This window comes from Carlito syrichta, unplaced genomic scaffold (genome assembly GCF_000164805.1).
Source record: "Carlito syrichta isolate Samal-C Ts95f unplaced genomic scaffold, Tarsius_syrichta-2.0.1 Scaffold315987, whole genome shotgun sequence".
In the NCBI taxonomy this organism is placed as follows: domain Eukaryota; kingdom Metazoa; phylum Chordata; class Mammalia; order Primates; family Tarsiidae; genus Carlito; species Carlito syrichta.
Genome location: NW_007260083.1, coordinates 682,392 through 695,807, shown reverse-complemented (window position 1 = coordinate 695,807; position 13,416 = coordinate 682,392). Strand labels below are relative to the sequence as shown.

At 36.2% G+C, this 13,416-nt stretch overlaps 1 protein-coding gene across 1 annotated transcript; it reads right to left on the bottom strand.

Moving 5' to 3' along the window:
• Positions 1-3,882: 3,882 nt before the first annotated feature.
• On the bottom strand, positions 3,883-12,695 carry ZNF529 (zinc finger protein 529). The gene is made up of 3 exons (XM_008073663.2): positions 12,627-12,695; positions 10,665-10,791; positions 3,883-6,931 (listed from the first exon to the last, which is right to left on the bottom strand). Exons 1-3 carry the CDS (start codon positions 12,633-12,635, stop codon positions 5,508-5,510), a joined length of 1,560 nt encoding a protein of 519 aa, XP_008071854.2. The 5' UTR covers positions 12,636-12,695; the 3' UTR covers positions 3,883-5,507.
• Positions 12,696-13,416: the final 721 nt, after the last annotated feature.

Here is a 13,416-nt window from a genome sequence, read left to right as displayed (position 1 = left end):
TTCAGGCTCCACTCATGAGTGAGAACATGTGGTATTCAGTTGTTTCCATGACAGATTGTTAAGAATTGTCTCTAATTCCATCCAATTTGCTGAGAAGTCCATGATTTTGTCCTTCTTTATGGCTGCGTACTATTCCATTGTGTACATATACCACATTTTCTTTAACCAGTCTGCTTTTGATAGGCAGTAGGATTGGTTCCATGTTTTGGCTGCCTGCATATCTTCTTGATGTGTCTGTTCAATCTTTTGTGTGGTTTAAAATTGGGTTGTTATTTTCTACTGACGAGTTTTAAGTGTTCTTTATGTATTTTGGATTTATGTTCTTTATCAGATATATATTTGCCAATATCTTCTCCCATTCTGTGGCTACTCTTTTCATTCTTTTAACAATACATTTTATACTGCAAAAGTTTTTTATTTTAATGAAGTCTATCTAATGTGATTTTTTTTTCTTTTGTGAATCACTCTTTTGGTGTAGTATCTAAGAAAGCATTTGCCAATCCCCAAATCACCTAGATTTTCTCCTATACCATCTTCTAGAATTTTTTTAGTTTTGCACTCCTCGTTTAGGTCTACTTTTCATTTTGAACTAATTTGCAATAAATACACGTTTAAAGTATTTTCATTCCATCTTAATAACCCCAAAGTCTCAACTTATGGAATTTAGAGCTGATGATGTAATCGTCAGTGCTAAAGACTGTAAGTCCTAAGTTTTAGATAAATGTCATCTATATAAGATATGGGTGAGTCTGGAAGTATGATTCATCCTGAGGCAAAATGCATCTCCAGTTATAACCTAGTGATGCCAGATAAGTTATGTGTTTTTAAAATACGACAAGACACAGGATAGACATTCTTGTTCAAAAAAGAGAGAAAGAAGAAAGAGGTGTACCAAGTCCCAAATCTAGCAAGGTAAAATCCATTAGATCTTAAAGCTTAAAAACAAGTCTTTTTGACTCAATGCTCCAACTTCCATGTTCAGGGCTTAGGATCCCACCTCAAGGACTCACTGGAGTGATAGTTTGATCCATGTGATTCTGTTGGGAGTTCTGCCACCCACTCCCTCCTGTGCCTCCTTTGCCCAAGGTTCTGGGTGGCACTGCTCTCAAAGCTCTGGACAGCGTCTGAACTGTTAAAACCAAACCTGTGGCCTCACCATTTGAAACCAAGGAGGTAGCCCTAATGATGTGAATTCCCACCAGAATCACTCTTCTCTTTTGTAGAACTGTGCAGGCTTGCAGCTGAATAGCTTTATAGTACTGTGTCATACAATCTAAGATGTCCAACGTCATTCTTTCCTATTTTTGCTCTGTCCATTTTAGTCCCAGTTGTATTTCTGCTGTTATAATCCCCTACATCCCATATTTCCTGCTTCTGCTGGAATGGTGGTTCAAGTCTATAAGACACACCTATGACCTGTTTATCAAATGGTTGTTCAGCTACACTCTTAGTGTTCTCTTCAGAGCAAGCTTTCTCATTTTTTGCAGGATAGATATGCTGAAAATTTCCCAAATCTCCATGTCTCAGTTTCTTTTTTGCTTAATAATTCAATTTATCTCACATTTTATATGAGCAATAAGGAAGACTTAAGCTGCACCTTCAATACTTCTCTGCTAAATAGCCAATTCCATTGCTCACAAGTTTACCTTCCACAAAACACTAGAAAACAATTCAGCCAAATTCTTTGCTACTTTATGATTGACTCTTCTACAGTTTACAGTAAACCACTCATTTTTGAGACCTCATTGTGACCTTAAATGTCCATATTTCTATCAACATTTCCAATTATTTATGAAGTTCACACTTATGAAGTATTTAAATTGGAAGCTTTCTCTCCAGCTGTCCTATTGCCTTTCCAAGCTCTCACTTGACTCTCCTTTAGCCTCCATTTTTCTAGCAACCACCTAAGAGTCATCTAGTCTCTGTCCAATACCCAGTTCCAAAGCTTGGACATCTATCTACATTTTTGGGGGCTTGTTACAGCAGCACCCCAGTTATCCAAAACTGCTCAAGTCTACTGAAAAAGGCTACAACAGGAGGCAACAGATTGTTTCTGGTGAGGACTCTCTTCTGGCGTGTAGCAGCTTATCTTCTCATTGTGTTCTCCCATGCCTTTCCTTGGTGTGCAAGCATGGGGAGAGAGAGATCTCTTTCCTCTTCTTGTAAGTTCCCCATTCCTATCAGATTAGGACCACATCCATATGCCCTAGTCACAAATAAAATCACACTGCAGGTTAAGGCATAAATTTGGGAGGACGGGAAATGTGGTGTTATTCTGTGTGTGTGTGTGTGTGTGTGTGTGTGTGTACACACACACATACATACATATATATATATAATATACTACACATGTATAAATGTATATATATTGTGTATTTAGAGAGGGTGCCAAAAATGTATACATAAGAAAAAAAACTGTTAAAATTATAATACTCAATAAGATGAATACAAGTCATGTTAGACTTCTACAATTACAAGAGGTGCTCAAAGTGGTTACCATCAGCATCCAGACACTTCTGATTACAGCAATCATCTCTTAAAATGTATACTTTTTTGGCACCATATATATGTCCATATGTGTATACATATATAGTGTATAATGTACACATGTATACTGTAGGTTTTTGTCCACTTCTTGGACTATAACTCCCACAGCCCGTTACAATCTTTTATTATAATGTTGGGTGTGTCAGGCCTCAGGAGCAGACCTTGGGAAATAGAACTTCTCCAACTTTCTCCTGCTCTCCTATCATCTGCCCCAATGCAAGACTCTAATCTTTCCCTGCCTTTCTGATTATGACTATGAAGCATAAGAGTCTCCCAAGAGAGGATCCCTAGAGGAAGAAATGCTGACATCATGAAGTTTCCATAAAAACCCCAGAGGACTGTGCACAGAAATCTTCTGGATAGCTGAACACATGGGGGTTCCCAGAGGGTGGCGAGCCCAGGGAGGGTGCAGAAGTTCCACATCCCTTCCTGTATACCTCACCTATCCATTTCTTCATCTGTGTCCTTTGCAATATACTTTATAATAAACTAGTAATACATGTTACCTTGAGTTATGTGAGCTAATCCAGCAAATTATCTGAACCCAAAGAGGGAGTCATAGGAACCCCAACTTGAAGCCAGCTGGTCAGAAGTTCAGGAGGCCCAGATTTGTGACTGGTATCTGGGAAGGTACAGTCTTGGGGACTGAGCCCACAACCTGTGGGATCTAGCACTGGCTCCAGGTAGGTAGTGTCAAAATTGAATTGGAGGACAACCACCTAGTGTCTGCTGTGTGGTGTGTGTGGAAAAGCCCCCATATATTTGGTTACAGAAGTTTTCTTTTGTGTTGATGATTGTTGTAGTAGCTGTGTAAAAGCAGAGGAAAAACACGGACAGAGATTTTCTGAAATGGGCCAATTCAACTAATCGCAACTACAGGTTGTACATGCATCCCTAATACACATACATTAATCTTTAATGCTATTCACCATTAAATAGAACCAGAATTCCTTCATAGGGAGTAGCAAATTTAATAGTTTAGAACAGCAAAAAACAGGATAGGACTGGAACATCTTGAATTTGGGGGAAAAGCTTCCACATAGGCTATGGTAAATTCCAAAAGGATTAAAGAATAAAGTTTAATATTTTGGGGCACCAAATGGTAGTAAAAACATGAATAATAACTAATACCACCACCAACAATTATATTATGATTTACTGGAGTAACAAAACGCCACAAGTTCATAACAAAGTTCAATGAAGAATGTTACTGTAATTTGACTAAAATATGGCTGTAATTACAAAAAAGGGAAACATAATAAGGATATATTTTTCCATTACTTTATCATTTATTCACGAATGAATTAAAAAATTAAGTGCCAAGACACATGGTTATTTTGTTTCTGTCATTAATTTTATGTCTGTATATAAATCTTAGACATTTCATAGTTTTAATTTGTTTAAACCAGAAGTGGGAAACACACAGAACAAATAGTCCTGAAGTACTATACCCAAGAAGAGGAACATTAACTAGCATTGAGGTAACTCAGAGTGGCATCCAAGAGTGAATCTGCAGTGGTGGTCACAATATAGCTTAGTAAATAGAGATTATTCAGAAGTACAGCTCAGTACTCTATTTCAAAGATAGAAAATAGCAAATAACCTAATAAAAGGTTCATAACAGGGACTCATGCTCTTACTGTGCAGGACATGAAATAGTTACCAACTACCTATCTTTTGAACTTACTTAAATAAGTAACACAGAAAGCACAGTTCAAGATATCAAATAAAAAAATAGTATGCTACTGATGATCATGCAAAACTTTAAAGAGTACATAAATTCTGGGAAACACACCAATTTCAAAAATTAAAATCTAGTAAATGAAGGTGGCATAAACTTATCTAAGCATAATAGTTAAATTTTCTTATAAAAATCTAACAATCAGTGCGCATCACTCAGTGGTTACACAACTAGCTCAGCTGTCCTACAAGAGAGATGATTTTGGAGTTAGGTGAGATTTACAAAAATCAACTGTTGAACTGCTCAAATCTACTAAAGAAACTCAGAGTAAATAAGAAGAACATAATCATATTAATAACAAATAAAAAACCAATTGAAATCATGGTAATATACAATTGTAGATCCTATTAATATAAGTTGTGACCTTTTAGGTGCTTAACAAATGATACATTTTAGGATACTGATTGGGTTAGTAATTTTTTTCAAATATTTAAAAGTGTTCCTTTCATTTGGATTCTGGCTAGTATGGCCTGGAGATGAAAAGGCTCCTTAAAGACTTGGCATATGGTATACAATTAGTAGAATCTGTTGTGAAAAAACAAAATAGAAATCTAAAGAGAAGGCAACCATTTGTTAAAAATGGAAAAGATATTGTAATTATACATCTGTTACTAAAACAAAAACAATAAAAAATAAAACAAGAAAATCACACAAACACAATGTAGGGCCATGAACTTTAAACTATGTTGTATCTAACTGGGAGTTGTAACTCTCAGGAGGAAGATAAATACATCATACATAAAATACAAAGAATTAGAATGTAAAAAAGGTGTTGGAGTAATATTATAAATTTAAAACAAGAATAGGCAAAAGCAAAAATATAAACGCCAAAAGTTATTATAAACAAAACATGCCTGGACAAGAAACTCGTATGCAATTCAAATCACTAATAATTAGGGAAACATGAATTCCACACATTTCAGAAATAGACTAATATGGACCATCCTATGTCTTTAGATAAGAATGTTAATTAATAAATAAAGGAAAAAATATTGGCACTATCTAAGAAAGCTGTGCGTATATATCAACAGTCATACTGTACCTTCTAAATACAGAATGGCCATGAAGTCTGAAAACAAATTTTAAAAGAAGGAAAGAGATATTGAATTTCCATGATGAGTTATAAATCCATAGGGCTTTCCAATGAACATCAAAACCAAAAATCCTTTATACACTTATTTCATTCAAATGACTTTTCACCAGAATAAATACTTTAATGTCAAGTAAGGTGTCCATTCACACTAAAGCCATTTCCACATTCCTTACATTCATAAGGTTTCTCACCAACATGAATTCTCTGATGTTTTGTAAAGGATGAACTATGTCGAAAAGCCTTCCCACATGTTTTACACTCATAAGGTTTTTCTCCAGTATGGATTCTCTGATGCTCAGTAAGGGCTGAACTGTGTCTAAAGGCCTTCCCACATATTTTGCATTCATAAGGTTTCTCACCACTATGAATTCTCTGATGTTGAATAAGGGCTGAAGTAAGTCTAAAGAACTTTCCACATTCCTTACATTCATAAGGTTTCTGCCCACTGTGAATTCTCTGATGTCGAGTAAGTTCACTACCTACTCCAAATGCTTTCTCACATTCTTTACATTTATAAGGTTTTTCACCAGTATGGATTCTCTGATGTCTAGTCAGGGATGAACTATTTCTAAAGACCTTTCCACATGCCTTGCATTCATAGGGTTTCTTACCAGTATGAATTCTCTGGTGTCGAGCAAGTTCTCTACAGACTCCAAAAGCCTTCCCACATTCCTTACACGTATAGGGTTTCTCACCAGTATGAATTCTTTGATGTTCAATGAGCTGTGAACTAATTCTAAAAAACTTCTCACAATGTATACATTTGTAGGGTTTCTCACCAGTGTGAATTCTCTGATGTTCAGTAAGCTGTGAATGAAATCTAAAGTCCTTGCCACATTCCATACATTTAAAAGATTTCTCATCAGTATGGATTTTCTGATGTCGAGAAAGTTGTGCAAGCACTCTAAAGGACTTCCCACAGAACATACATTCATAGGGTTTCTCACTACCATGAATTCTTTGAAGTTGAGTAACTTCTCCAATTCTTCCAAAGCTCCTTCCATATTCCTTACATTTATAGAACTTATCATCATTATGAATGTTCTTATGCACACTAAGGTCTTTATAAAAGCTAAAAGTATTTCCATATTCCATATATTTACAAGGTTTCACACCAATATGAATATTCAGTTGCAGTGTATGGGAGTTATCCATGCCAAAGGTTTTCCAATATTCATTACATTCTTGGGTTTTCTCACCAGAATGTGTGCTCTTATATTCATCAAACTTTGAGTCACAACTGAAGACCTTCTCATATTCCTTGTATTCATAGGACTTTTCATTGTCAAGAGTTCTCTGAGGTAATAATGTGAGAGATTTATGATTTTTGTAATTGGGCACTTTTTCAGAGATTATTTTCATTTGACTGAAATATTCCACTTCAGGTCTTTGTATTTCCATATTGTTTTTGCTTTGCCAAAAATTTCTAAAAATGGAATTTTTGAGGCCACAGAATTTGCTGCTTTCCATTACTTTCCACTGAGAACGATTGTTTTCAATAATGTCCATTCCTACAGATAAATTCTTTGTCTCAAACCTGGACTCCAAATCTGAAAGAAAGAAAAACATTTCTTTTTTCATGTGTCACCAAAGTAAAGTAGTTATAGAAAGCAGAGATGACAAAACAGTCCACAATTTAAGTGAATTGGTTAAAATATTGTTATGAAATTTGGAGAAGATAAAGAGAGCTCAGAGAGTAACAGCATAACATAAAACTATGAGGTCTCTGATTTGGGCAATAGAGTAAGGCAGTGGATCTGAAATTTTTGTGTTAATCATCATCTGGTGAGCTTCTAATATTCAGGAACCAATCTAATTCAGGTGAATCAATCTAATTCAGGTGAGCTTCTAATATTCAGGAACCATTCAGGAACCAATCTAATATTCAGGAACCAATCAAAGTAAACCAAATCAAAATCTAGAGATGTAGAACTGGTCATTAGTATATTGCAGAGATAATGCTAACTTAGATAAAAACTTGATCATCCATGTATACTAATGGTTTTGTGATTTCTTTCTCCTAAAATAAAATCTAAACACTTTACCAAGGACAACAAGGTACTACTTATAAGATTTCATTTTAATCCACTGTACTCTTTCTCCTAATTTTTTTTCAGCTCAGCTCCTAGATCAAAATATACTTCCCATCATTTAGAACTACCCACAGAATGTTTCATCTTTCACAAAAGGTCCCTTTGTATATCAGTTCCTTTTCATTGCTCAGGTCTAAAAATAAATTATCCTCAGAAAAAGTATACTAGTTGACTCTAAGTAAATAAGTTCATATTTATGTCTCAAATCAAATATCTAATTTCTTACCCTTATGTTCATTTTTTTAATTGTGTATTCACTAATTTTCTTTTTTTAAATGCCATTTATTTCCCTATTCCTTAAACTCAACAAGGACAAATGTAATATATTTTAATGTGCCAATGAGTAACAAGACCCAGTAATGTGATAATTAATCACAGGAAAGGAAATCACCAGATAAGGGGGATCTAAGTAAGAATAAAAGTATATATACAAAACCAAGTCACTGGAAAACAATAGATTATAAAATCAATTATGTAATTATAAGAATAATGCAACAGTATCAGTGCCTTCCAACTCTCATACTATATTGCAGTGATATTACATACACACACACACATATTTGTAATATGATAAGATACATACATATGGTGAATGTTTATAAGCAATTGTTCTTCAATTGCTTCTCCACTTATACATATTGTCTCTACCACCATTTCTTATTCCATCTATGCAGAGCCATGATTGACATGTGGGTTGAAGAAAAGCAATCAAGATGAGATGTATTATTTACTTCTCTTCAGTCACATTTTTACTGTTACTCATGCATACTGTTGAAATCTCAGTTTATTTTTTTCCATCATGCTCTTTCCCAGATATTCTTTTCCATTTTCTTATACTCAAAATCAATCACCTATATACTTCCCCCATAAAAGTATCACATTATTTCAGATATTAAAATCAGAATATATCATATTGTTATACTTACACAATTCTGAGCAAAGGCTTGTGAGTGAAAGAGACTATGCTAAAAGAATGCTATGGAGAAGGTGGTATAAGTGGGGAAAATTGTAAGGCACTTTTATTTTTATTTTATTTTATTTTTTGAGTCGGAGTCTCACTCTGTCACCCAAGCTGGAGTGTAGTGGTACACTCACGACCACTGCAGCTTCGACCTGCTGGGTTCAGGAGATCCTTCTGCCTTAGCCTTACAAGTAGCTGGAACTACAGGGATGCACCACCATGCCTGGTTAATTTTTTGATTTATTGTAGAGATGAGGTCTTGTCAAGTTGCCCCAACTGGTCTCGAACCCCATGAGCACAGGCAATCCTTTCACCTCAACCTCCCAAGGTGCTAGGATTATAGGTGTGAGCCACTGTGCCCAGACAGTGAGGCACTTTGTAACAAAGGATTTTGTAAACATGGAGACTGGTAATCAGATAAAAGAGTAAAGCCTGAGGACAATTCAAAGTGACAGATAAACATTGCATAAGGGGTAAAAATAATATCCTGTGACTGAATTATGTATAACAAAGGTGAAATAATCCAGGCATAATTAAAAAACTAAAACGTTAAAACCAGATTTGAGTTCTAGTATTAGTAAATCAAAAGCACTTCCACTTAGAAATAAAGAAGCTCTCAACTAAATAATTGCTTAGTCGATGTGGAAATGTAATTGAAATAACAAATATTCCAGAGACTCATAATGTTGAAAATATTTCTAGTTAAGATCTGTGGAATGCAACTATATTAGTCCCATACAAAGTAAAAATTTAAATGTTTTTATTTTTTTTAAAAACGAAAGAATGAAAATAACCAATGTATACACCCCACTCAAGAAAACAGAATAGAACAAAGTGACCTAAAGAAAAGGTGAGAGGAGAAATTAATAAACAGAATAAGAATGTGTTGAAAATATTTAAAATAGAATTAACAAATATAAAAAATAAGACGACAAAAGGAAAAGAGCCATCAGAGGGTATTTTTCTAATGTTGCAAGACTCTTATGCCAATAAAGTTGAAAATACAGACAAATGAATCAATTTCTAGGTAATTAGTATTCAGAATTAACCCCAAAGTTCATAAAATTTGAAAAAGAACAATTTCCTGAAAAGAGATTAAAATTTTCAAACACCTCCCATAAAACAAAAAAATTATAAACATGCCTGTTGCCTATGTTGTCGCAATAAACCAGATAATGAACCTGAACTACAGTTCCTAAAAGAAAGTTCTGAATCATTATCTCAAGCAGGGAAGGTATAAGATGTGTCCTGGAATGTTTTGCCAGCAAGCAAAAATGTTTTATAATATTAGTGTCATGTCAAAAGGGCAAGCCACCATTTTGACAATACAAGAGTCAAAAGAGGGGAGGGGGGAAAAGTTTGTGTACTAAAACATGCTAAATAAAACAAAACAGAAGACTAGAAAAATACCTGTATCTATGCAACTCAAGTGTCAAGTCTGGGATAGGGAGGGTATGGAGTGAGGCTTGGGAAAGCTTGTGTCAGAAAGTAAGAACAAATTCAAAGATTAAAGAATCAAGTGAAAGATATACAGAAATCACCATGAGGAATTATCCGATATGCATATATCAAAAATCAAAGACTGGTGGGCTAAAATATACTGACACTCTGGTCCCAAGCATTTTGGTTAAGAAATACTCAACCTATAATATCTCAATGATATGCTGTATGTGTCCCATAATTCAAGTCTAGTTCCTTGATATTAAGGAAGGTAGAAATTAAATGAAGGGCCTGAGAAGGTAAGGACATCATGAAAAATACTTAATGGAGGTATCATCAGAAACACAACAACATTGAAATCATACCTTTGGAAACAGGAAGAAGAAATTCACCCAGATTTTTATTTTATTTTATTTTATTTTTTTTTTTTTGAGTTGGAGTCTCACTCTGTCACCCAGATTGGAGTGCAGTGGCCGCTCCCGGCCACCGCAGCCTCGACCTGCTGGGCTCCGGCGATCCTTCCGCCTCAGCCTTCCGAGTAGCCGGAATTACAGGTGCGCGCTACCACGCCCGGCTGATTTTTTGATTTATTGTAGAGATGAGGTCTCGCTGCCCAGGCAGGTCTCGAACCCGCGGGCTCAGGCAATCCTCTCACTTCAGCCTCCCAAAGGCGCGGGATTACAGGCTGAGCCACCGAGCCCGGCTTTTTAAAAGGTAACCTTGAGTTCAGTAAATATCAAGTGATATTCTAGAGAACATATTCAAGTTATCTGAGACAAACAGATTTACCCAGTGAGACCAAGTTGCTGTAGTTCTCCATCATTACATCCCAGTACAAGTCCCTCTGAGCAGAGTCCAGATATTCCCACTCTTCCTGAGAAAAGCTGATGACCACATCTCTGAATGTCACCAGTTCCTGAAACAATAAACCCATAATTACAGGTAAAAGTAGAGGAAGTATTTTTGAGAAAAAGACAAGAAATAAGGAATTGCATTATAGAAAGGGGTCCTGATATTAAACTAGTAGGTCAGGACTAGAAGCCTATGACATGGAAAGTAAGGGAATTACTGTTTCCAAATGAGGTTTTCTACATTCTTTTTTTTTTTTGAGTTGGGGTCTCTGTCATCCAGGCTGGAGGGTAGTGGCATAACCACGGCTCACTATAACTTCGACTTTCTGGGCTTAGGTGATCCTTCTGCCTCAGCCTCCTGAGTAGCTGGGACTCTAGGTACATACCACTGTGCCTGGCTAATTTTTTTATTTTTGTAAAGAAGAGGTCGCGCTATGTTGCTAAAGCTGATCTCAAATTCCAGGGTTCAAACAATCCTCTCACCTTAGCCTCCCAAAGTAGAATTATAGGTGTGAGCCACTATGCCTTGCCAGACTTTCTACATCTTTAAAGAATCCATTTGATTCAGAGAAATGTTCCTGTACACTATGGAATTTCTTAATTAGCCAAGCATGTCTAGAAATTAATAAACTAATCAGTTTACAAATTAAAAGTAGGAGCCGGGCTTGGTGGCTCAGCCTGTAATCCCGCACCTTTGGGAGACTGAGATGAGTGGATTGCCTGAGCCCGCGGGTTCGAGACCCGCCTGGGCAGCGAGGCCTCATCTCTACAATAAATCAAAAAGTTAGCTGGGCGTGGTAGCGTGTGCCTGTAATTCCGGCTACTTGGAAGGCTGAGGCAGAAGGATCGCAGAGCCCAGCAGGTCGAGGTTGTGGTGGCCGGGAGCGGCCACTGCACTCCAGTCTGGGCGACCGAGTGAGACTCCAACTCAAAAAAAAAAAAACTAAATTAAAAGTAGCATATTTCATGCTATGTGCCTGCGACATGAATTATCAATAAAGGTAAGTTTCTACACCTTTGTTTCCCTGTACAGGAAAAATATATAACTTTGAAAATAGAGTATGAACAAAATTTAAAATGTTTTACAGCTCCAAATTCATTGCCACATATCCTTATTTCACATTTTTATATAATAAAAATTAATTCTAATGACATTATTTAGTAAGTGCTTTTTAAGTGACTATAGAATAATCTTCCAGTTGAAAAATATAATAGCCTTAATTATACTTAGGCATTTAGGTTAGACAAGGTATTCTTCGATTCTGGTAATCTATAATCATAATCATTTTGTATGACTTGAGGCCAGTTAACATCAAATCTAATCTACCTGGAAAATCAATTTTGTAGAGAAGTTCAGTTTTACCCATGTCTCCTTAACAGATCCATCTGTTCTTTTTCGCTATACAAGAATATGGCAAGGAAAAGTTTAAGGATTCTACTTCTACTATATATCTTTGCATGACAAAAGACTGAACATTATTTGGAGAACAGACAGGCACACAGGAGGGACACCACGCTATTTGACTCCAGTCCTCATTAAAAAGTGAAAAAGGGCCAGGCGTGGTAGTTCACGCCTATAATCCTAGGACTATGGGAGTGCCTGAGCTCAGCAGTTTGAGACCACCCTGGGCAACATACCAAGACCTCCTCGCTACAATTTTAAAAATTAGCTGGGCATGGTGGTGTGCGCCTGCAGTCCCAGCTACTTGGGAGGCTGAGGTTGAAGGATCGCCTGATCCCAGCAGGTCAAGGATGTGGTAGCCATGATCATAAGTGAGACTCCAATTTTTTAAAAAGTGAAAATATATGGGAATGTGGTACAGGTTCTTTAATAGAGCTGTTCAGTAGGAGGAATCAACAAAAAGGAAATAGTCATGAAGAAGAGAGAAAAGCAACTTACATGATCCATGGTTAGAACTGTAAAAAATCAGTCATGGAATTCCACTTCTGGCATGACAACATGAGGAGCACCCCAGTGAAACTGGTAAAAAATTATTTAAAAAACAAAAACAGAAACCATTCATTTGAAGTCTCTGGAAATGGCCCTAGGAACATACAACAAATAAAGAGACATATGTTCAAGAAAATCTAGAAAAACTTGTTGAGAAGTATGAGAGTATATACTGTATGAACCAAACCTGTGCTCTCTGTCCATCCCATCCCAATGAGAAAAAGACTCCACTCTAGACTAGTACTATTACACACTGAAAAGAGGCCACTTTGGTTATATTAAAACAATTATTTAGAAAAGACAGAAACTTGTATTAAGCTGAGCTGGGCTAAATGTAAAAGCCACTTCAATTTAAAAGAGAATATTTTTCCTTGTCCCCCCATTCCCTTCACTGCCCTTGGATCTAGTAACTGTTGCTGGTACTGAAGGGAAAACAACCAACTTCATTGATAAGCAGGACACACACACACACAAACTGTCCCTGGAAAAGCTTCTGCTGGACCTAGATAAGAAGTAGGCTCTGCTAAAACTCCCTAAAACACGGAAAATGTACCTGTCCCCTTAGTCTCTACATGACAACTGCTTTCTTTCATATCTTTGTATTAATTTTATATATAATGTGTAATTAAGCCTTGTGAACCATAACTCCCAGAATAAGCAAAAAAACTGCAAACAGCTGGAAAGTATGCAGCCCCAAATTGTTCAAGGTAATCATAACTAAGAAGGATTGATGTAATCT

Excerpts from the sequence above, each read along its gene's own strand:
- ZNF529 (XM_008073663.2), bottom strand. Across the intron at positions 6,932-10,664 it reads CAGCAACTTGGTCTCACTGG|ATTTGGAGTCCAGGTTTGAG; the intron begins GTAAATCTGTTT and ends TCTTTCTTTCAG.